Here is a 23,588-nt window from a genome sequence, read left to right as displayed (position 1 = left end):
TATTGGCAGTGATCAGGAGATCGAGCAAGAGAGTTAGAAGCAGGCATCAGCTGATCAGACACCAGCCGATGCCGCGCCAGCGGATCTGCTGCCAGTTGCGTGCCTTCGCGCAGCCGATGCATCTACGGCAAGGTTCGCATGGGATAAATACACAGACATTGATCCGTTGAGAGCTGATCTGGCTACCGGAGTTTACAAGACGGCATGGCTTGCTGTTGGACACGACAGATCACCAGCTGCTGTACTTCAGGCTGCTGTCTCCTGATGCTGCTTTTCAGCTACTGTCAGACGAGACAAACAGGTAGGCAGAGATTTTTTTTGAATCGCGGGCTGCGTTTGCATCGCATTCTCGTTTTTCAAAGTGGAAACCCACAACGAAAGACGAGATGAAGCGCGCTGTGGCATTACAAATAGAGATGAGACAGAATTGGTGATATAACTTCAGGGAGCATTGGTCCAAACGTGTTTTGTCCCCTGGTGGCTTAGGTACGTGCTGCTGCAAAGTTTTATTCACTTCTGTAATAAACAGAAGCAAATCCCATGGGGTGAGCCAGGCTATAATGCCATACATAAAGTTCATAAAGTTTCAGAAGATGAAAAGAGGTGACAATACGGTTTTCATGCTGGCAGAAAACTTGGTGGCAGTGGCATGGCATGATGGCAAATGGGTGACTTGTCTCTCTACAGTACACACTAACAATATATGTTAGAAAGTGCAGCAACAGACAATTGAAAAATAGGCACCAAAGCAACACGTATTGTAAGGAGTGCAATGTGGCAATGACTGAAATTGGCTGCTTTGAGCGAGATCAGACTTTGCTGTGTAAAATGTATGTGATATGTATGTGAAATCATAGAGTATGCAGGCTCATGCAACATGCAAGACAGTAACATTTGTCAAAAGGAAATATTTTTTGTTGATTTGATATGTTAAACAATTGCTTTGTGTTCTTTTTTAAAAAATGTTAGTTTTTGGAAAAATATTCAGCCCTGGGAGAAAAGAAACAAAAAAAAAATTAGCCCTAAAAGAGTTAATTTTACTTTTTGAAGAGATCAGACAGACTGACACAAAATACTGACAACACATAATCAGAATGGTTTCTTGTGTAATAAGCAGATGCATATTAAATACTCCTGCTTTTCATAAGCCACAATGTAGTATAATCTATATGAAGATTAAAACTGACTTTTTTCTTTTTGTTTTTAAATTGTTTTAAAGTATTTCACCCTCATTTTAAAATTGTACTACAGTCAACTCTTGTGATTAGCGGGTTTACACTTCGCAGATTTGCCTATTTGCGGGTTTGTCATCAATTATTACATCTAAATTGTTTTGTGAGTTGTAAACAGGAAAGATGTCAGTCCAACAATGCTGTATATCTGAATTAAAGACAGGCCTCTCGGCCAATGAATGAGGGGGAGAGACAGAACTTCTCTATGAACCCTGCCATTCCAGGGAGTAACTGACCACACAGACGGATTATCGGACATGTGGACTGTGTAACACCAGGTATGGAGAAATTAAAAATTCTCACGTGGACATTTTGCATATCGTTTGCTGTTGTCCAGAATTAGTTGCCACCTGGCACCACTCAATTTGAATATTTGTTCTCTGCCATTACTACGAACTGAATTTGGCGAAGTAATAATAATAATAATAATACCATTTGAAAAAATATTTTTGGGTGGAGTATTCCTTTAAAAAGCTGACAGTACAGTATTATCAAATATAAAAACCAAGAAATCTGTGAAACCGATGCTGGAGCAACACCAGCGGTGAGTGAAGACACTGCACATTACTCTTGCAGTACAATAAAAGTACTTGAATGACTTATTTTGATTGCACAAATTGATGTTGGTATTAACTTTAGTGTAGAAATTTGTTCCAAGTGAGTTGAGAGGGATCCACTTGTTTAATATTTGCCGTTTGCTACTCCTTTAAATTTTGCAGATGGCATGGCTCTTGTCAGTCTCCTTAGTGCCTTCTTATTGTGGAAGCCAAAATGAGCGAATACTTCCACTCTGCACACGGCAGGAGCTGGTCGAAGTCCTCTGGATTCAGCCATCGGTGGTAACGCTACTAGTCAGCAAAGTTTGTCACTACCTGATCCGTGCACGCATGCATATTGAAAGCTAACATACTTCAGTGGGGTGCCCTTACGCTAACGTTACATTTGTTGAAGACAGATTACAACACTGCTATCTAGTGTTCAAAATGAACCACTGTGTGCCTTGAATCTCTGCATGTAAACTAGTAATTAAAAATCAATTCAATGTTTTTGAGAATCGACAAAGTACTACAAAACATAATATTGCAATACTCAAGTGTTTCGAATTTTCGTTTTTACACTCCTAATATCTTCTTTAAGGCAAGAGAAGAATCTTTGTTGGGAATAGGCGCTTTCATTTCTGGAGTTGTAACCACGGAATTTTGTCTAAAAGATTCTTAATATTGTCAGTCAGAATCCTAGAGAGGTCTGACCCCCTACGTTGTGTGTGTGTGTATAAAACATCCAGGATCTGTGCCACTGCATAATGATGGCAGGAGTCCACCAGAGGACTGCAATGTGCAACAAACAAAGGCAACAAGACGCAATAAGAAAGTGGTGGCCTGGGAACATGTCTCTGAGTTTAAAATGAAAAAAATAGCACAAATTAAAGACTTATATTTATATACACACACACACACACACATACATCTGACAAGTAAATTGGCCGAAAACAAAAAATGATCTTTTCAGCCCCTGCCTTATTAAGCTTTACAGTAATTCAGCTGTAGGGCTCCTGTACGCAACTTTTTTTTCTTTAATCAGCAAATGCCCTGTTGTGTAAATAAAAGAGTGGGAAGCTGAGGCTTCTTTTGCAAGAAACAATTGGAATTGGAACAAACTAAAAAAAACAAAGACATCCTGTGCAATTACACAGCAAGAAAAGCCACTTTAATGAATTCAGATCTTTTTATTTTAGATAGATAGATGGAACTTTTATGTATTTTGTCCTTTAATTAAAACCGACACCATTAGAGTTTGGACGGTGAGCTTGTTTTAAGTGCAGCAGCTTACAATTTCAATAAGAAAAAAATGTGTCTTTTGCTTATAAACCTCTTAAAGAACTGAATTATTAAAATGGTATTCTATAATTGTAATTACACCTCAAGAATTATGAATGCCAGCTGATACACGGAAGAAAAAAAAAACAACAACACACCATTATAAATATACTAAGTGTATACTTTAACAGCAAAAAAGCTGTAGTGCAATTAATGATTTAAAATGATTAAAACATATAAGTGCTTGTATATTTATATTTAAGCATTGTTTAATTGCTAATATCAAGTAATTGTGTGAGAGTAATTTTTTTTTGTTGTTGTTAGGAAAATCATGACAACCACCTTTTCTAAATTAAGTTGTTTTATATGGGAACATTGCAGAAAAACGTAGAACAATATGACAACTTGTAATTATGAGAAGCATTTTCTTTTATGGCATACATATTATGGATCCATATTTTTGTACATATTTTATTAAAGTATGTAATTTAAGGAAATTTTATTTATCTGTCTTAATGGCCACATAACAATAAGCCTAAAGAATTCCACTTTGCTAATAAAAAATGAAGTTAACACCTCTGGTCTATGGTTTAATTACAAAAATACAGTAATCCCTCACCTATCGCGGGGGTTACGTTCCAGAGCCCCCCGCGATAGGTGAAAATCCGCGAAGTAGCGACCTATATTTATTTTATTATTTATACATATTTTAAGGCTTTATAAACCCTTCCCACACTCTTATAAACCTTTCTCACTCTCTTGTTAACCTTTCCCACGCTCTAATAAACACTTCCTATGCTCTTAAACACTTTCTACATTCTTAAACACCGCAGACTAACACTGCACACTGCACGCAGCGATCAGACGTCAATGTGTCTGCACTCGCTTTGTGAAGGGGGGCAGCTGAACTCACGCTGAGCAGAAATGGACTTTGTGCTGCTTCTGCCAAAATGCCTGCTTGTCGCTCTGCGCGAGGAGTGTGTGTATGGGTGTGAGAGAGCTGAACGCACCTTCGCTCAAACCCCCCTCCCCGGAGGCGCAGTACGCTCCTGCCACTTCGCATTGTCAAGGGGGTGGGGAGCTGAATGAACGCTAAGGAGAAGTGGACTTTGTGCTGGCTTTGTGCTGGTTGTCGCTCTGCGTGTCAATAATTTAAAAGCCTGTACATCACCAATTTTCCTGTCTCGCTGTCTTGTCTTGCGTGAAGTTAAAATGTTTTATAATAGTGAGATGTTACTCATATCCTTAGCCCGACATCCACATATCATATGTGTTAACAAAGTGTGTTTTATAAGTTTACATGTGTTTAAAGCATGTGGGATGGGTATTTTAAGGCTTAAACTAAAAAAATGTTTATTTATATGGTCTTTCTATATCGCGGATTTTCTCCTGTTGCTGATGGGTCTGGAACATAACTTCCGCGATAGGCAGGCGAAGTCGTGAATCCGCGAAAAGTGAACCGCGAAGTAGCGAGGGATTACTGTACACTTTAATATTGGACATAAGTCTTCTGTGCATCTAGTTATGCAGGAGTTTAGTATAATTTATTTTTTAAAGTGGTAAAGAGAAAAAAAAAATTTAAAACATATTCAGTACTGGCCTTTTAAAACCTGACCAAACCATCCCATATATAATGTGTGGGTGTATGTAGGTCTATATCTATCTAAACCTCTCTTTCTATATATATATATATATATATATATACCCTAAGTTCTTGTCTATAAGCCGGACTCATGTATTAGCCGGAGACCAAAAATCATACGAATTTTTAAAATAAAATCGTTATCATAGATAAGCCGGACTCATGGATAAGCCGAACGTACTATAACCTATAACTAATAGAAGGGAGGGAGGTCAGTGGTCTCACTCGCGCCCATTTAATTTCTTTAAGGGGGGAGAGAGGGTGAGATATTGCCGTCTCTCTCACTCCCCGCATGGCGCGGTTGGAGCGGCCGGAGCGCGTTCTTTCTGCTCTGGGCGTCGCCGAGTCAACACGAGCGCGTAGCGGTCATTTAAATTGTGATTTTATATGTAAGCATATTTAAATATATATCGCGGATTTCTGCGGACAATGGGTCTTTTAATTTCTGGTACATGCTTCCTCAGTTGGTTTGCCCAGTTGATTTCATACAAGGGATGCTATTGGCAGATGGCTGAGAAGCTACCCGGCTTACTGTTCTCTCTCTCTTGCGCTGACTATCTGTGATCCTGACGTATGGGGATTGAGCAGGGGGGCTGTTTGCACACCTAGACGATACGGACGCTCGTCTAAAAATGCTGAAAGATTATCTTCACGTTGCTATCTTTTGTAAAGCTGATTCCTGAAAAGACATGCTGCACAGTGCTTCGCATACTTAAAAGCTCGAAGGGCACGTATTGATTTTTGACTGAAAAACAAACTCTCTCTCTCTCTCTCTCTTTGTCTGCTCCTGACGGAGGGGGTGTGAGCTGCCACCTTCAACAGCTTTGTGCCGCGGTGCTTCGCATACTTAAAAGCCAAACAGACATATTGATTAGTTTGCTTCACTCCTTTGAAGAGGAAGATATGTTTGCATTCTTTTAATTGTGAGACGGAACTGTCATCTCTGTCTTGTCATGGAGCACAGTTTAAACTTTTGAAAAAGAGACAAATGTTTGTTTGCAGTGTTTGAATAACGTTCCTGTCTCTCTACAACCTCCTGTGTTTCTGCGCAAATCTGTGACCCAAGCATGACAATATAAAAATAACCATATAAACATATGGTTTCTACTTCGCGGATATTCTTATTTCGCGGGTGGCTCTGGAACGCAACCCCCGCGATGGATGTATAAGCCGGACTTATGTATAAGCCGATATTCTATTTTTTCATTTTCACAACTTTTTTCCTTAGATAAGCCGCGGCTTATTGACAAGAACTTAGGGTATATATATATATATATATATATATATATATATATATATATATATATATATATATATATACACACACATACATACACACAAGGGTCGTTTCATAAGTTTTGAGACTCTGTCACTTGCCGTCATCGGAGGCGGACAAAATTTTTTTCTATTGTTCTACAATCCTTTCACATCTTCTTATAAATTTTTGGCCCACCCAGCTACAGATGGAGATGAGAAAAAGAGCTCGAAGTGGGGTCCAAAAGGTTGCCTTCCTCCACTGAAAGCCAGGCGCCAAAGGTCAGCCAAGAGGACCATATTTGCCGTCTTTTTTGGCTACAAAAAAATTATTGCTTCAGTTCCACGTCCTGAATGCATGACGATGAACTCTGATGTCTACACAACCCTGTGCCTTCCAGAAGTTTTCAAAAATCTCACTAGAGGTCACCCTAATCGCACCTTGAAAAACTTCATCCTTCACCATGACAACGCGCCACCTCACAAGTCAAACAAAACTGTTGAGTTCCTCGCCAAATCTGGGATTGAAGTCCTTCATCCGCCCCCTTATTCACCAGATTTGGCACCCTGTGACTTCTGGCTGTTCCCGACGGTGAAGAAGGAGCTGAAAGGAATGGCTTTTGAGGACAGGGACAGCCTCATTTCTGCAGTGGAAAAGCAGCTTGACCAACTGACTGAACCTGATTTTCGTCCCTGTTTTGATCGTTGGATTTATCGCATGAAAAAGTGCATAGAAATCAGGGGAGAGTATGTTGAACAGCACTGAAGTGTTGCCAAATGACGAGGTTATGCGAGTAAAAATTTTCTTTGGAACTGACCAAACCATGTTGGATCTATTTAAAAAAGTCTCAAAACTTATGAAACACCCTCACATATTATACAGTGGTGTGAAAAACTATTTGCCCCCTTCCTGATTTCTTATTCTTTTGCATGTTTGTCACACAAAATGTTTCTGATCATCAAACACATTTAACCATTAGTCAAATATAACACAAGTAAACACAAAATGCAGTTTTTAAATGATGGTGTTTATTATTTAGGGAGAAAAAAAATCCAAACCTACATGGCCCTGTGTGAAAAAGTAATTGCCCCCTTGTTAAAAAATAACCTAACTGTGGTGTATCACACCTGAGTTCAATTTCCGTAGCCACCCCCAGGCCTGATTACTGCCACACCTGTTTCAATCAAGAAATCACTTAAATAGGAGCTGCCTGACACAGAGAAGTAGACCAAAAGCACCTCAAAAGCTAGACATCATGCCAAGATCCAAAGAAATTCAGGAACAAATGAGAACAGAAGTAATTGAGATCTATCAGTCTGGTAAAGGTTATAAAGCCATTTCTAAAGCTTTGGGACTCCAGCGAACCACAGTGAGAGCCATTATCCACAAATGGCAAAAACATGGAACAGTGGTGAACCTTCCCAGGAGTGGCCGGCCGACCAAAATTACCCCAAGAGCGCAGAGATGACTCATCCGAGAGGTCACAAAAGACCCCAGGACAACGTCTAAACAACTGCAGGCCTCACTTGCCTCAATTAAGGTCAGTGTTGACGACTCCACCATAAGAAAGAGACTGAGCAAAAACGGCCTGCATGGCAGATTTCCAAGACGCAAACCACTGTTAAGCAAAAAGAACATTAGGGCTCGTCTCAGTTTTGCTAAGAAACATCTCAATGATTGCCAAGACTTTTGGGAAAATACCTTGTGGACTGATGAGTCAAAAGTTGAACTTTTTGGAAGGCAAATGTCCCGTTACATCTGGCGTAAAAGGAACACAGCATTTCAGAAAAAGAACATCATACCAACAGTAAAATATGGTGGTGGTAGTGTGATGGTCTGGAGTTGTTTTGCTGCTTCAGGACCTGGAAGGCTTGCTGTGATAGATGGAACCATGAATTCTACTGTCTACCAAAAAATCCTGAAGGAGAATGTCCGGCCATCTGTTCGTCAACTCAAGCTGAAGCGATCTTGGGTGCTGCAACAGGACAATGACCCAAAACACACCAGCAAATCCACCTCTGAATGGCTGAAGAAAAACAAAATGAAGACTTTGGAGTGGCCTAGTCAAAGTCCTGACCTGAATCCAATTGAGATGCTATGGCATGACCTTAAAAAGGCGGTTCATGCTAGAAAACCCTCAAATAAAGCTGAATTACAACAATTTTGCAAAGATGAGTGGGCCAAAATTCCTCCAGAGCGCTGTAAAAGACTCATTGCAAGTTATCGCAAACGCTTGATTGCAGTTATTGCTGCTAAGGTTGGCCCAACCAGTTATTAGGTTCAGGGAGCAATTACTTTTTCACACAGGGCCATGTAGGTTTGGATTTTTTTTTCTCCCTAAATAATAAAAACCACCATTTACAAACTGCATTTTGTGTTTACTTGTGTTATATTTGACTAATGGTTAAATGTGTTTGATGATCAGAAACATTTTGTGTGACAAACATGCAAAAGAATAAGAAATCAGGAAGGGGGCAAATAGTTTTTCACACCACTGTATATATATATATATATATATATATATATACACATACACACACGAGATAGATAGATAGATAGATAGATAGATAGATAGATAGATAGATAGATAGATAGATAGATAGATAGATAGATAGATAGATAGATAGAGCTGTATTGTTTAGAACTTGTTAAATAATCCGCTGTATTTTACTGTATTGTCAAGGCTTGTAGTCGACAGTACAGTATGAGGAGCTCAAAACGTACTTGCAGTTTCACATTTGCAGACGTCCTGCACCTCTATCCCCATGAACTGCATCAGATAACTGTATTTATTACTGCACATTCAGTTTTATGAATAGTCAGGGCAGAACGGTGGCACAGAGGTATCCCTACTGCCTCATGGTAAGGAGGCCACGGTTCACATCCCAGGTCCTCCCTTCGTAGAGTTTGCATGTTCTCCCCGTGTCAGTGTGAGTTTTCCTCCCACAGTCCAGAGACATGCAGGTTAGGTGGACTGGCTATAATAGATTGGCCTGTGTGTGTTCACCATGTCCTGTCCAGGGTTTGTTCCTGCATTGCGCCCTATGCTTGCTAGGATATCCTACAGCACCCCCTGCGACCCAGTTCAGAACTCAGAGGGTTAGAAAATGACTGACTGACTATCTCCTAAGGGGCAGCTACTCCTGGATGGAGTTTAACAAAATTTAAAGTGATCTCCCCTATTTGAAATGTAATCTTTTCCGCTCCATCTTCACTGTATATGATGAAGGACATTATAAATGAGTTTCAAACCAAGGATGGGAGTTCGATGGCCTTAAGCTTCCTTGTGGGCTGTTACAAAGTTAAAGATCTGACACTTTATTAATTACTGTAAAAGTCAATAAATATATACTGTGTAATTAAAAATGGTCATAAATAGAGAGAGCAAAGACAGAAATAAGAAATGCATCTTCAGATCAGATTATAAGATATGACACTCTTTTGGTGTGTGTGTGTGTAAATCATGCCACCCTAATTAATAATTATTAAAATATAAAAAGCCAGAAGAACACCTAGTACACAATAAAATCCTTCATGGTTTAACTTACCTGGACCCTCCAAAGTGGCGTGCAAGTCTGTGATGTCCTCTTCATTGGGAAATATTTTTATGCCTTCGGGGGGATCTGCAGTGAGCGCCGACACTTCTTTATACACCAGTCGGATTACGTGCGGCGGCAAGTTTTCCACATTGGAATTCTGTTGGGAATAAGAGATAATCAGAATCGGAGTTAACATGACAAATGACCTCGTTCAGAATGAGCCCTCGTTCCAGGCTTGCTGGTCAGCCTTGGCAGAAACCAGCAAATCTCCAAATGTCTCATCACAAATGTTACTGAATGCAACTCTTCACATCTGGAGAGCCGTTTCTTATTATTGTAAACGGTGGTATTTGGGCCTAAAGATGACTTTAAGGTCATTTAGAACACCAAAAAAAAAAAAAAACCCTGAAAATCTCATACGACTGCACTGTGCAGGACGCTGCCGCTTTATACTGTCATGTCACTCCTAGGAACTTAAACTCTCTATTGGTTAAGCTGGTAAAGGCTGAAGTATTCACAGCCATGCTTTGGATAAATGAGTTCCCAACTACGGATGGACTGTTGGGTTGTCTACTGCATGAGCGTCCATGACGTGCATTTCCTAGATGTGCCCCCTTGTGGTTTATTCCTTTTCTGCTTTTGGTCTTGAACTAAAGCCATTACTCCGTGAGACACATGCAAGTAGCAATTTGTTTGTATCATGCACACGACTGTAAATTTCACTTGAAATTCAACTAAAGGATTGAAAAGAAAATCAGTAGGATGGCCAGTATTTGGAATTGATGCTCCAAAGACTTGGGCTCCAAAAGCAGACTGGGCACCATGTTCAGTCAAATTGGTATGTCTTTCCAGCTACAGACGTTTGTGTTTGGAGACACCAAGTTCTTCAGAATTTGTTAGTGTGTTACGGTATGCATGTAAGTGTCAACTCCTGCTTTGCTCTCAACTGGGTCAGGGTGGGCTTTAGCCCCAAACCATGTATCGTAATATACAGGCACAGAAAAATTAACAACTGTGCCATTCAAAGTCACACACTATAGCTCGCCAGAACAGAGAGACTAAGACTCTTAACAAAGCCTGCTAAAGTGAGGACACCAATGTCACCTTAATAAAAGGATAAGTGACTGTGCGTCTGTCTTTGTGTCTGTCCGATTGCCATGTCTCAGTCATTCCAAAAGATGGTGCATCACAAATATTTTTTAGTCATAACTAGGGGGCTTCGCTTGCCAACCTCCCTGCCTGCACTACAAGCCAGCAACTTCACATATCTGCCGCTCGCGTATGTGGAATTCACTTTCACCAAACAACAAATCTTTAAATTCTCGTGGATACGCCACTTCATTTTAAAGAAACACTACTATTTCCTGACAGCAACATGAATTAGACGATCTACAAGTCTCCAACGTAAAGTATTAAGCCAAACAATATCTTCATACTTCTGTCATATCACCTATGTCTATATATTGGATCTCTTTTCGTTTTTAACTTTTTCTCAATATCGTATTGAATTTTTATTCCGTGTTTGGAATTGCTTTCTGACAATGCAACGTATAACTGCCCGTGAGTGAATATCGTTTCTTTCTCTCAACACAAACTGTAAAAATATTAAATTAAAGAGTGATAACAATGCAGGTATACAGACAGACAATAACTTTGAATAATGTTAACATTTACCACCACCCCCCACCCCCACCCCGGGGTCGAATTGAAGAGTCGCATAGTGTGGTGGATGAACGATCTCCTCAGTCTGTCAATGGAGCAGGACAGTGACAGCAGTCTGTCACTGAAGCTGCTCTTCTGTCTGGAGATGATCCTGTTTAGTGGATGCAGTGGATTCTCCATGATTGACAGGAGTCTGCTCAGCGCCCTTCGCTCTGCCACAGATGTTAAACTGTCTAGCTCCATGCCAACAATAGAGCTTGCCTTCCTCACCAGTTTGTCCAGGCGTGAGGCGTCTTTCCTCTTAATGCTGCCTCCCCAGCACACCACCGCGTAGAATAGGGCGCTCGCCACAACTGTCTGATAGAACATCTGCAGCATCTTATTGCAGATGTTGAAGGACGCCAGCCTTCTAAGGTAGTATAACCGGCTCTGTCCTTTCTTGCACAGCGCATCAGTATTGGCAGTCCAGTCTAATTTATCATCCAGCTGCACTCCCAGGTATTTATAGGTCTGCACCCTCTGTACACAGTCACCTTTGATGATCACGGGGTCCATGAGGGGTCTGGGCCTCCTAAAATCCACCACCAGCTCCTTGGTTTTGCTGGTGTTCAGTTGTAGGTGGTTTGAGTCGCACCATTTAACAAAGTTCTTGATGAGGTTCCTATATTCCTCCTCCTGCCCACTCCTGATGCAGCCCACCATAGCGGTGTTGTCAGCGAACTTTTGCACATGGCAGGACTCAGAGTTGTATTGAAAGTCTGATGTATATAGGCTGAACAGGACCGGAGAAAGTACAGTCCCCTGCGGCGCTCCTGTGTTGCTGACCACAATGTCAGACTTGCAGTTCCTGAGATGCACATACCGAGGTCTGTCTGTAAGATAGTTCATGATCCATGCCACCAGGTATGAATCTACTCCCATCTCTGTCAGCTTGTCCCTAAGGAGCAGAGGTTGGATGGTGTTGAAAACACTAGAGAAGTCCAGAAACATAATTCTTACAGCACCACTGCCTCTGTCCAAGTGGGATACGCCTCTTCATTGGGAAGAAACACCACTTTTCCCTGACAGCAACACAAATTATATGATCTACAAGTCTCCGACTTAAAGTTTAAATCTGAACAATATATTCAATCTTTTTCGCTGTTCCGTTATTTCACGGAGTAATAATTTTGGTTTATTTGTACTAATGCGATCTTTACTATCAGTTTTTTGAGTCTTTTGAATTTTATTACTTTCATTATCGCTAACCTGCTCTGTATGTGTATCGCAAGCCAACATTTTTTAATTCTTTACGACGTTCTACTTTGTCATCTACTCTGTCTTTTATTTCCAGCCCCAGGCATGGTGAAGTCTCTTGGCACAAAGTCTTGTTTCGCCGGACATGAAAGTGTCTCTCTGAGAAAGTCACGTCTCATCTCTCTTCCCAAGGTGTTTTTATTATAATAGAGTGAAATACATTTGATTTTTCATTTCAACACATGGCACATCACAAATATTTTGCAATTCCCATATCAAATGATACATAACAGAGACACTGAAATTGCACGGGCACTGTAAACATGAACACTGAGGTCTACGTTGATTACCTACTGTAGATTTCAACCCATTTTAGAGGGGTAGCACAGCTAGTCAGAATATGAAGCAATAAGGAAGCACATCCCAGTGATCATCGCTACACCAGCAAGCAAAGCAACAATGGAAAAACTGAACAACAAATCTACAACAAGTGAAAGATATGGGTTTAAAGGTTCTAGACACCTTACGAATGAAGGAGCCTCATGGAGAGAATTGTACCTAACCGGGGCCAGAAACATAAGCAATTGTTCCCCTTGTGGACTGCATTCACAAAGAGCTTTATACAGGCACAGCATGAAGAAGCAGAAATCATTTTACAAAGAATGAACAGCTGATCTGTTCACTATTGTAACTTTACATACATTTTACATGTAGACATTTCCACCCATATTTGGCCAGAAAAACAGACTTGCCACGGAAAAAGTGCACCAGCAGAGTAACAGAAAGCATTTAGAGAATATAAACTATTAATCCATATTGTAGCTGCTAAGTAGGTAAGGCAGGATCAAGCACAGGCCAAACGCATATCAAAAGAAATTTATCAGTCCAAAAAAGTCTGTCTATTATATAAAAAAAATCCTGCGACGAGACAAGACTTTTTCAAGAGATTTTTTCAAGTCCCACGAGACGAGACTTTGGCCATGAGATTTTATCAAGTCCCGCCCTCCTCTCAACCATATTCAAACACGCACACGGTACTATCACCTCTCATTCGTGTGAACGCTTTTGTCGGACACAGTTCCTGCTCTCTCAGCTCTTATACATTTTAACATTTTCCTCATTTAAGTTCTCAATTAAAGAAGACTTATTATGTCCAAATCCTATTGAAGAATGTCACCACAAAGGGTTATCAACAGAAAAAATGAGTACACGGGCAATCCTAGCACCGAGAAACGAAGTCAAAAGAATTAATGTGAAAATTGTCGATCGGTTACATGGCAAATTGGTTAAATGCGTATCAATAGACTATGCTGAAACAGTAGATGGTGATGGTGCAGTAGATGAAAACAACAACTTATGTATCTATTATAGAAAAATAATCCTGCAGAGAAACAGCAGGGCGTTGAGACGTGATCTTCATATTAAGATCACGGAAGACCCGCGAGACTAAAGAGATTGGCCACGGAACGTCTCGCGGGGACCTTAAACATTAGACTTTGTGCCAAGAGATTGACCAGGACCATCTTGCGAGGACGTAGAACATGAGATTCTTGCAAGACACGCCCTACTTACAACCAAATAAGACCACAGTCATCAAAACTGTCAGTCATGTTTTGGCTTTGAGCACATACAGATCCAGGGCTCTCAGCGCATATAAAGCGTATAAGGACAATACGTTATAGATGAAACGTAGACGACTAAGCGAAGAAGAAAGCAGCGTGGAGAAAAGAGATTCAAAAGCGTTGGAGAGACAAAAAAAGAAAAATCTAGGTGCAAATTCAGAAAATAAGGAAAGTAATAATCAGCCCGGAACAAGTGGAATTGAAAAAAAAGTAGGTCCAATCCGGACGTTGGCGCTATACACATGCAGAGCAGGTTAGAGATTATGAAAGCAATGGAATTCGAAAGGCTAAAAAAAAAAAAATAAAAACATTGGCACAATACACATGTGGAGAAAGTTAAAGAATATGAAAGTAGGAAAATTAGAAAGTATAAAAAAAAGAAAGTAAAGATTGCAGTAGCGCAAACAAACAGAAATTATTACTCGAAAAAGGGAAAATGATCACCACGGACCAGGTGCCATTGAAAGAAAAGCAGGACAAAGCGAGGTCAGAAATAAAAAACAAAGTAGAAAACAAAGTAAAACATCATAAAGAGGTTAAAAACAAGGGGGCCAAACACATGCAGAGCAGGTTAGAGATCATGAAAACTGGAATTCAAAAGACTGAAAAAAAAAAAACGTAGGCACGAAACACATGCAGAGCAAGATACAGAATATGAAAGCAGAAAAAACGACAGTGTCAAAACAAAGAAAGTAAACATCGCATTAGTGCAAAGAGAAATTATTACTCGGAGAAATAACGAAGAGGCGAATGGAGATCGAATATATGGACACAGGTGATATGTCAGAAGTATGTAAATACGTAAGGCTCTGAAGTTTAAGTCAGAGAATTTCAAAAACGGAGTTTACCTCACATGCATTTATTGGTTACTTTGCAAAAAAAATGATTAACTGCCGATGATGTCGATCGTTTTGTCTGTACTGAAATTCCAAACAGAGACACCTATCCTGAATTATGGTACAAAGTCATTAAACACACGTCTCACTGACCTCATTAAAAAAATTTAGCACATTGGGACTCGAAATATTCCAAATATTGTTTTTACAGAAGTTCAGAAATAAAAGTGAAACGAATAAAACAGCAACAATTCAAAGAAATAAAAATCTTAAAAAGTGTGTATCCGGAAAAACAAAAACGGGGGCTGGTGAGCGAAGCAAGCAGGGGGCGAAGCCCCCTAGTAATATCACAAAGAATATCTACTGTTAACACCGTCCGTGTTCCACTGCCCGAATTACTGTTGAAAGAAGGATGATAGGACAGAAATATGTAGGTATTGTTTGGCTTTAAACTTTAAGTCGGAGACTTGTAGATCGTCTAATTTGTGTTGCTGTCAGGGAAAAGTGGCGTTTCTTCAAAATGAAGAGTCCTATCTGCGAGAATTAAAAGATTTGTTGTTTGGATGAAAATGAAACCCACATACGTGAGCAGCAGAGATGCGAAGTGGCTGGCATGTAGCGCAGGCAGGGGGGCTGGCGAGCAGAGTGAGCAGGGGGAGAAGCCCCCTAGTGTGTGTGTGTGTGTGTGTGAGAATATGACACTCACATACATACATACATACATACATACATACATTTATACATACATACATACATACATACATACATACATACGAAATTGGCAATACAATGGGATAAGCGTGTTCAAAGCGAGGGGGAGTATTTCGAGGAGGATTGATGGCAATGTGTCGTTTACCGTATTTTTTTTTTATTTATTCACCATACTTTTTGATCACACCACGCATATATATTTCATGTCTCTGGTGACTCTTCCTATGGGGGGGGTCATGAGTTTGCTGGAAAGGGGTGGGTGGCGCTCCTGAAATCTCTGCAAAAGGATGAAGGTCCAAGTCTTTCGAGTCCTGGTGCTCCCTGTTTGTGAGACATGGACACTCTCCAGTGACCCAAGATGAAGACTGGACTCCTTTGGGTCTCTTCAGAGAATCCTTGGGCACCGCTGGTTTGACTTTGTGTTTTTCACGGAGTCCCAAATGAGGCACATGACCTGCATTGTGAAGGAGCATCAGTTACGGTACTATGGCCATGTGGCGCGATTACCCGAGGGTGATCCGTCTCACTGTTGAGGACCCAAGTGGCTGGACCAGGCCAAGGGGTCGCCCACGTAACACCTGGCTGTGGCAGATAGAGGGTTGCCAACTGGAATCCCGAGGTGTTTCATCGTGTGGTAACTGCGGCAACTCACTGTACCAGTGCATGCTCCCCAACCTGACCTAACCTGTATTATTTATTTGTGTTATTATTATTATTAAACTGTGTTTGAGTGTAGCAAGTACTCTACAAGAATGTCTACATAATGAAGGCCTGCAATTTGAGCACTTTACGAGACTGGGCCCGAGTGCACTGTGCCATGGTGACAATCTTTTGAGTTAATAACGTTAATAAAGCTATCAAGTTAATATAGCTATTGTAATAATCACAGATTGCATGTCTTTTTCCAAATGAATGAGTGAAAACCTACTTTTGCCCACCCCTGAATGTATACTTGCATATATGTATGTGTGTATATCATATATATTATTATATATCTTAACTAAAACCCACTGTGGCATGAATTAAGCCAGTCATTTAAATTATTCATTTTACACACCCATTAATCCCATTCAGGACCATGCTTGGGGGGCCTGACACCACTGGGCAAGGCATAATCCAACCCTATACAGGGCATGCCAGCCAGGGCAAGTGGAATCCCCACATTTTTATGGGGAAATCAGGGCAATGGGCTTAAAACTGGGGGAAGAGTTTCTTTTATTTATTTTTTTTAAGTGAATTGCCCTTTTATTGAAACAGATTGTCTCTACCCACAATGCTCGGTGAAACCATCATGTAGCAATAACCAACATACTGAACATCCACCTGTCCTTAATCTGCCATTCATCTCAAAGCTCAAGTACAATTGGTTAGGGGGTCAGAGTGGTGGTCTGGGATTACCTGTGCCATCCCATCCTGCAAATTTTCCTAACTTTATTAACAACAGTCACAGTTCCAGCTGCAAGTTGTGGCCACAAATATCGACACCCCTGCACTTCTTTCAGAAGCTGCACCATGTCTTCCACAGTGCTTTGATTTTCATGTGTTTCTTTCTTTTGCTTGAATTGGAACAACTCAAAAAAGCAGAAAAAAAAAAGTCAAATGTCATCTCATTCTATACAGAACCCTAGAAGTTTACTCGACAAAATTAACCGCACCTTTTCAAAATTGTAAGAAATACTTGGATTGCAGTCATGTGCTGCTCCTCTGATTTGGATCAAGACTCTTCTGTGGGGAGTGTCAGGTGCTGGAAATACAGAAACCCCACTTGCAACCAGCGTAAAGTTAGACAAGGGGACTCCAAAGAGCAAAGAACTGTCTGATAATAGGGAACCAAAATTGTGGAAGAAGCAACCTCAAGGCTACAAGTCCAACTGCACCGACGGGTTCTGATGGCTTGGCTTCACAAGATTTGAACTGAATTTTTTGAACAGACTTCAGTAAACACGATTTCCACGTGTAATGACGGCACCCAACGCACCGGGCCGCCGGCAGAAAATTGGGTCCAAAAAAATCTAACTCACGGACGTCGAACTCCAGGCCTGGCGGGCTGCAGGTTTTCATTCTAACGTTTTTCTTAATCAGTGCCCAGTTTTCACTGCTAATTCAATTCTTTTCCCTTCATTTTAATAGCCATGTTTTTAAGGATTTGGTCCTCTGATTTGATTCATTTCTTCATTAAATGACAGTCAAACAAAAATGAGATGTGAAACAAGCCAAGAGATGCCTAGCTAAACTGGGGCTTCAAACTCCACACAATTTCTTAATGAGAAGCCAATTCTTACTGTTAATTATACCCGTTAACTCTCATTTTGTCACAGCAGACATTTCCAAAACTTGTTTTTTTTTTTTCTTAGAACATCGCCAAAATGTTTGGGTGACCTGAGAGATCAGCCTTACTGAGACCATCACCTTTCTTTATATTCAGATATTGTGTGTTGGGCACAGGTGAGTTGCTCATGTGGATTCTTGTTTCACGTCTATTGTCTGGCTGCTAATTAAGGAAAAAGAAACTAAGGGGCCGGAGTCAAGTTAATTAAAATGAAGGCAAAATTAGCAACAAAAACTGGTCACTAATGAAGAAGATGGTTAGAATGAAAACCTGCAGCCACTGCGGCCCTCCAGGACCACAGCTTGACACCCCGATCGAAATGATTAATTCTGGCTTGTACATGAAACTGCGACTACTTATTACATTTCAGGATAGACGCTATTTTGAGTCGTTCCATTTGAAATGAAACAGTTTAGTATTAGAGCACAGAACACGGCCTTGACACGACAGTAGAACAATCTGGACGAGAAGAGGCCCGGCCAAGTTCACCAGGACTGTCCACGTCATTCCTCTAAAATAACAGACTAATACTAATAACTACTTGGTCGCTTACTCCATGTGTCTGTGGTTCTCTGTGTCAAGAAAAACTTCCTAACGTGTGTGCGAAACTTACCTTCAACAGGCTAAAAACCGTGTCCCCACGTCATGACAGAAGTTTGTTAAATTTCCCATATCATTAAAGAACACATTCACAGAGTTTTTTTCAATAGCATGTAGTCCTAGGGCAGGGGTGGGCAATGTCAGGCCTGAAGGGCCGCAGTATGTGCAGGTTTTTGTTCCAACCCAGTTTCTTAATGAGATGTCAATTATTGCTGATGGAGTACTTATTGCTTAAGTGACATTTTGATGCTTCATTTTAGAGGTCTTGCTTGTTAAGGTTCCCCGCCCTTAATTGCTTATTTCAATCTTAAACAGCTGTATTCAGGGTTTTAATGGCTCTTTATTAGCAATAAGATGTAAATGACAAAGCAGCCAGCAGTTCACCATCTAGCTTGTTTCGATTTACATCTGTGTGTGTGTTCATCATGCACGGTTTGATTTAATAAAACACTTAAAATAATCCATTTTAGGCTTCAAGTCGTTTGGATGACATCCTTGGAAAGGAGTAAATCTACAATATAAGAACCTTACATTGCCGACTAACCGGCCATAGAATTAAATAAGGTCTGAGATTGGCAAGGATTGGTTTATAATTAAGTAATTGGGTTGGAATAAAAACCTGTAGCCACTGCAGCCCTCCAGGACTGACATTGCCCACCCCTGTCCTAGGGTGTTGTACCGTGTTAGCCTTTATAGATGTAGTGAGCCGATAAAAGGCGTCATTTTGCTTGACTTCTCACTACTTTCAATTGCATGCCTATTTATCAAGTTACATATTTTAATCTGTTTTGGATAGCAAAAGATGGCCATCTTCTTCTTCTTTCGGCTACTCCAGTTAGGGGTCACCACAGCGGATCATCTTTTTCCATATCTTTCTGTCTTCTCCATCTTGTTCTGTTACACCCATCACCTGCATGTCCTCTCTCACCACATCTATAATCCTCCTCTTAGGCCTTCCTCTTTCCTGGCAGCTCTTATCTTTAACACCCTTCTCCCAATATACCCAGCATCTCTTCCTCTGCACATGTCCAAACCAACACAATCTCACCTCTCTGACTTTGTCTCCCAACTTGAGCTGACCCTCTAATGTCCTCATTTCTAATCCTGTCCATCCTCGTCACACCCAATGCCAATCTTAGCATCTTTAACTCTGCCACCTCCAGCTCCGTTTCCTGCTTTCTGGTCAGTGCCACCGTCTCCAGCCCATATAACATAGCTGGTCTCACTACCGTCCTGTAGACCTTCCCTTTCACTCTTGCCGATACCCATCTGTCACAAATCACTCCTGACACTCTTCTTCACCCTGCCTGCACTCTCTTCTTCACCTCATTTGTTAAACATCATGGCTTTCTTCTGCAACTGGTGTAGTGGAATTTACATTGAGAATCGGAAGGGATTTTTCATCAGAATAATTTAAAAGATTTTACTCCTACTTTAGACAGAGCTAGTCCACTAACTGGCTTTGGCCACATAGGTTTTATCACTTTATACAAAGTAAATTTTCTTTACAATAGGACCGTGTTCAGTTTTTTCGAAAGTGTTTACTATGCGTGGAAAGTACTAAACAATATTTAGCTTTTCATCACTGATGGAGGGGTTTCGACTGTAGCACCTGTTAATCCTGGTACACCGCTGTCAGACCATCACAGGGTACATTTAAAGGCCCACACGTGAAATCACTCCAACTGGGCTCATTTACAGTCACGTCGGTGAGATGTATGGGGGAAAAAAAAACCTGAAGCACCCACTGGGAAAACGTGCAAACTCCACAAGGACAACAACAACCGGGCGCCTCTCACCGGGTCACCCGAAACGGCCAGGAATCCTCACGTGCGGCGCTCAAATTTCGGATTTGTTTCCAAGTGTGTTTTAGGGGGGCACTTGCTATACCAGTACAGAAAGTATGACAGGATTTGGTGACCCTAACAAAACTACTCGGATGTCACCTGAAAGTAAGTTCACACTGACAAGCACTGTAACCCATCCGGAAGAATCCACGCTGAAACACTCGAAAGCAGTACCAGCAAGACGAACTTGCTTGATGTGGTCATCTGAACCGCTCACAAGCGTTTCCGTGATCAAGTCCGCTTTTAGGCTCCTGCAAGGAGCCTTTTAACACCTGCGTGGATGCAAAGTGAGCAGTTCCGCGACACAACATCGTACTGTCGGCGTCTCGTCCCCGCCGGACCGAGCAAAACAGCACCCTTGAGGCCGTAAATGTTGCGTCGACGGCGGTAAAGCGGAAAGTAAACAAAAGAAGAGTCGATTTTACGGACGGTGTTAGGGAACACCTGCCCTCACTCACCATGGCCGATATGACGACAGCAGGGGCAGCTCGAGACCAACAGCGGCGACTCTCTCTCCTCTTCGGTGCAGATATTTACAATTTCACCATAAAACGCCTTCCTATTTTAGATTACAATTTTACTGGGTACTCTGCTATACTAATTTATAACAAATGACGAACTATATTCAGTGATGTATGCTTAATTCTTTTCTTTACTACGGCCCGAAGCTCGTCACCAACGACCGACAGCCCGTCCAAAAGTAAAAAAAAAAAAAGTTACATTTTTAAAAAATCGCCAATGAAAATTGAAATAGTAATTGACGTCAGCGAGCTTTCAAAAAGGCTCCACCACTCAGCGATGACGGGCTTCTACACGTAACTCTACCTGGCAACCAAATAGATCAATGAACGATAAGAGCTCCGCTTCAACTTGCTTTTGATTGGTTCGTTTAAATAATAATCCCCGCCCCTCCCCTCCTCTTGGGTAAAGCCCTACCTCTTCCCTTCACATACTGACGTAGAGGGAGTTCAGTCGCAATTTACGGGGTTAAGATGAATTTATTTGTGATTCTATCTTTGGTCTGTACCTCCAATAATTAAAAGCGTTTGCTTTAAATATGGATGTTCAACGTTAAACACGCTATGGGACAACATTACGTTCTTTGAGCTACATCCTAATAATTACGAACGGCATAAAGTACAGTAATGTTTTATTTCAGCTTCAGTTGATCTTATTGTCATTTCACATCGCCCATTATGCATTTCTTCGCCTATCATTTGTTACTTATGTTGTTATGAAAAGTAACGGTACGTTTATAATGATATTTCCAAGGTATCGTTCGCACAGAAGGTAGGTACCGTACTTTGTTCTGTCCCCTTCTGGATTAAGCGTTCTAGGTTGGAATCCAATCTGGCGATTGCCCAAGTGGAGGCCCCATGTCTACTTCTGTCTCCTCGAAGGCTACCGTTACCTGTGTGTCAGGCTAATTAACGGTTCTAAAATTGCCCCTTTGTGTGTGTGCATATATGTGAATGGGTCCTGGGTGCACTGGCACCTAATATTGCCAGGGTAGCCCACCTCATATCAATGTGTGGGGTTCTGTGATGTACAGGCACCTTAGTACTGCTGAGGTTTTCTGGCACATCATGACCCTGAGTTTGATTAAATAGCTTTGTGCATAATAGAGGAGTCGAGGATTTCAGACCCTTTCACTTTTTGCACAATTTGTTGTGTAGTAGATTTCATTTTAAATGGATACATTTGCCATTTTTTCCATCAATCAACACTCAATAACCCATAATGACAAAGTGAAAACTTTTTCAGAAACTTTTGCAAATGTATTAACAATTCAAAAAACGGAAATTTCACATTCTTCGAAGTTTTCAGACTCTTAATTCAGGACTTTGGAGAAGCCCTTCTGGCTGTAATTCCAGCTTCCAAGTCTTCTTCTGAAGTCTCTACAAACTTTCCACACCAGAATTTAGGCCGTTTTCATTTCTCCATTCTTTCTGCAGGCAGATCCTCTCCAGCTCTGTTAGATTGGATGGAAAATGTCTGTAAATTGCCATCTTCTTTATTCTCAGTACGTCGCTTAAATCATCCAAGATCAGAAGCCTCATCCTGGATCGGCTAATGGTGGTTAAACTCATCCGGTTATGGTTGGTTCTCCAAACACACCTGAGGATTAGATTAGCGTAGCTTGGATTCAGTCATCTAAGATGACTGCATGCTCCAGTGCTGCGAGACTAGGAAACATGATGGGCAAGTCGCTTCTTGGTGGACAGAGACGGCAAAAAAAAAAAAGAGTGCAAATGTTTTTCCCAGCATGAGCAAGAAGTTTTACTGGAGGGGTAATTAAAGGAGTGGGTGGATGAGAACTACCTGTCTTTAAACACCAATAAAACAGAGATGTTAATAATTGGAGGGAATGACGCTGATCGCAATAATATTTTGTCATCACTTAACTCAGTTGGAATCAGCATTAAATTTACCGAATCAGCCAGCAATCTAGGAGTTCTCTTTGACTCTAGCATGTTATTTAAAGCGCATATTACAAAGCTGTCCAAATCATGTTTCTTCCATCTTAAAAATGTTGGGAAATTAAGGCGTTTTCTAAATAAATGGGATTTTTGAGAAATTAATTCATGCATTTATTTCTAGTAGGATTGACTACTACAATGCGGTGTTCATTGGATGTTCAAATTGTTCTTTCTACAGCTTCCAGTTAATCCAAAATGCTGCTGCAAGAATTATTACAAGAAAATACGAACACATAACTCCAGTTCTTAAATCCTTACACTGGCTCCTGGTTAAGTTTAGGGCGGATTTCCAAATCCTCCTTTTAACATATAAAGCCTTAAATGGCTGAGGTCCGGCTTACTTATCTGAACTTATCATGACTTACAAACCTGAGCTCACATTAAGATCTCAAGATGCTGGTCTGCTTATGATTCCAAGAATTAATAAAATAACAGTGGGAGGTCGAGCTTTTAGTTACAGGACCTCTAAACTATGGAGTGGTCTGCCTGCTACTATAAGAGATGCCCCATCGGTCTCAGCTTTCACATCCCAGCTGAAGACTCACCACTTCAGTTTAGCACACCCTGACTAGAGCTGCTGATTAACTGTACAGACTGCATCTCTGTTGTTAAGCCATTAGCACTAAAAAAAAAAAAAAACTGGCGAGGTTCAGACAACCGAAGAAGGTGCACCTCCCTAAACCCATACTTACCACCTTCTACAGAGGCACCATAGAGAGCGTCCTGACCAGCTGTATTACAGTCTGGTATGGAAACTGCCATGCCTCCAACCGCAAAGCC

General features: G+C 41.0%; 1 protein-coding gene across 1 annotated transcript in view; it reads right to left on the bottom strand.

The window, feature by feature from the left end:
* ube2s (ubiquitin-conjugating enzyme E2S) overlaps positions 1 to 21,039 on the bottom strand; it is a 41,107-nt gene extending 20,068 nt beyond the window's left edge. The window contains exons 1-2 of the mRNA XM_028821873.2: positions 20,787 to 21,039; positions 9,495 to 9,642 (exon numbers count right to left, since the gene is read on the bottom strand). Coding sequence (XP_028677706.1) covers positions 9,495 to 9,642; positions 20,787 to 20,789 — 151 coding nt within the window. The 5' untranslated portion in view covers positions 20,790 to 21,039. The remainder of the gene's footprint in view (positions 1 to 9,494; positions 9,643 to 20,786) is intronic.
* Positions 21,040 to 23,588: the final 2,549 nt, after the last annotated feature.

Source organism: Erpetoichthys calabaricus, chromosome 16 (assembly GCF_900747795.2).
Source record: "Erpetoichthys calabaricus chromosome 16, fErpCal1.3, whole genome shotgun sequence".
NCBI lineage: Eukaryota > Metazoa > Chordata > Cladistia > Polypteriformes > Polypteridae > Erpetoichthys > Erpetoichthys calabaricus.
This window is presented reverse-complemented; position numbering and strand designations above follow the sequence as displayed.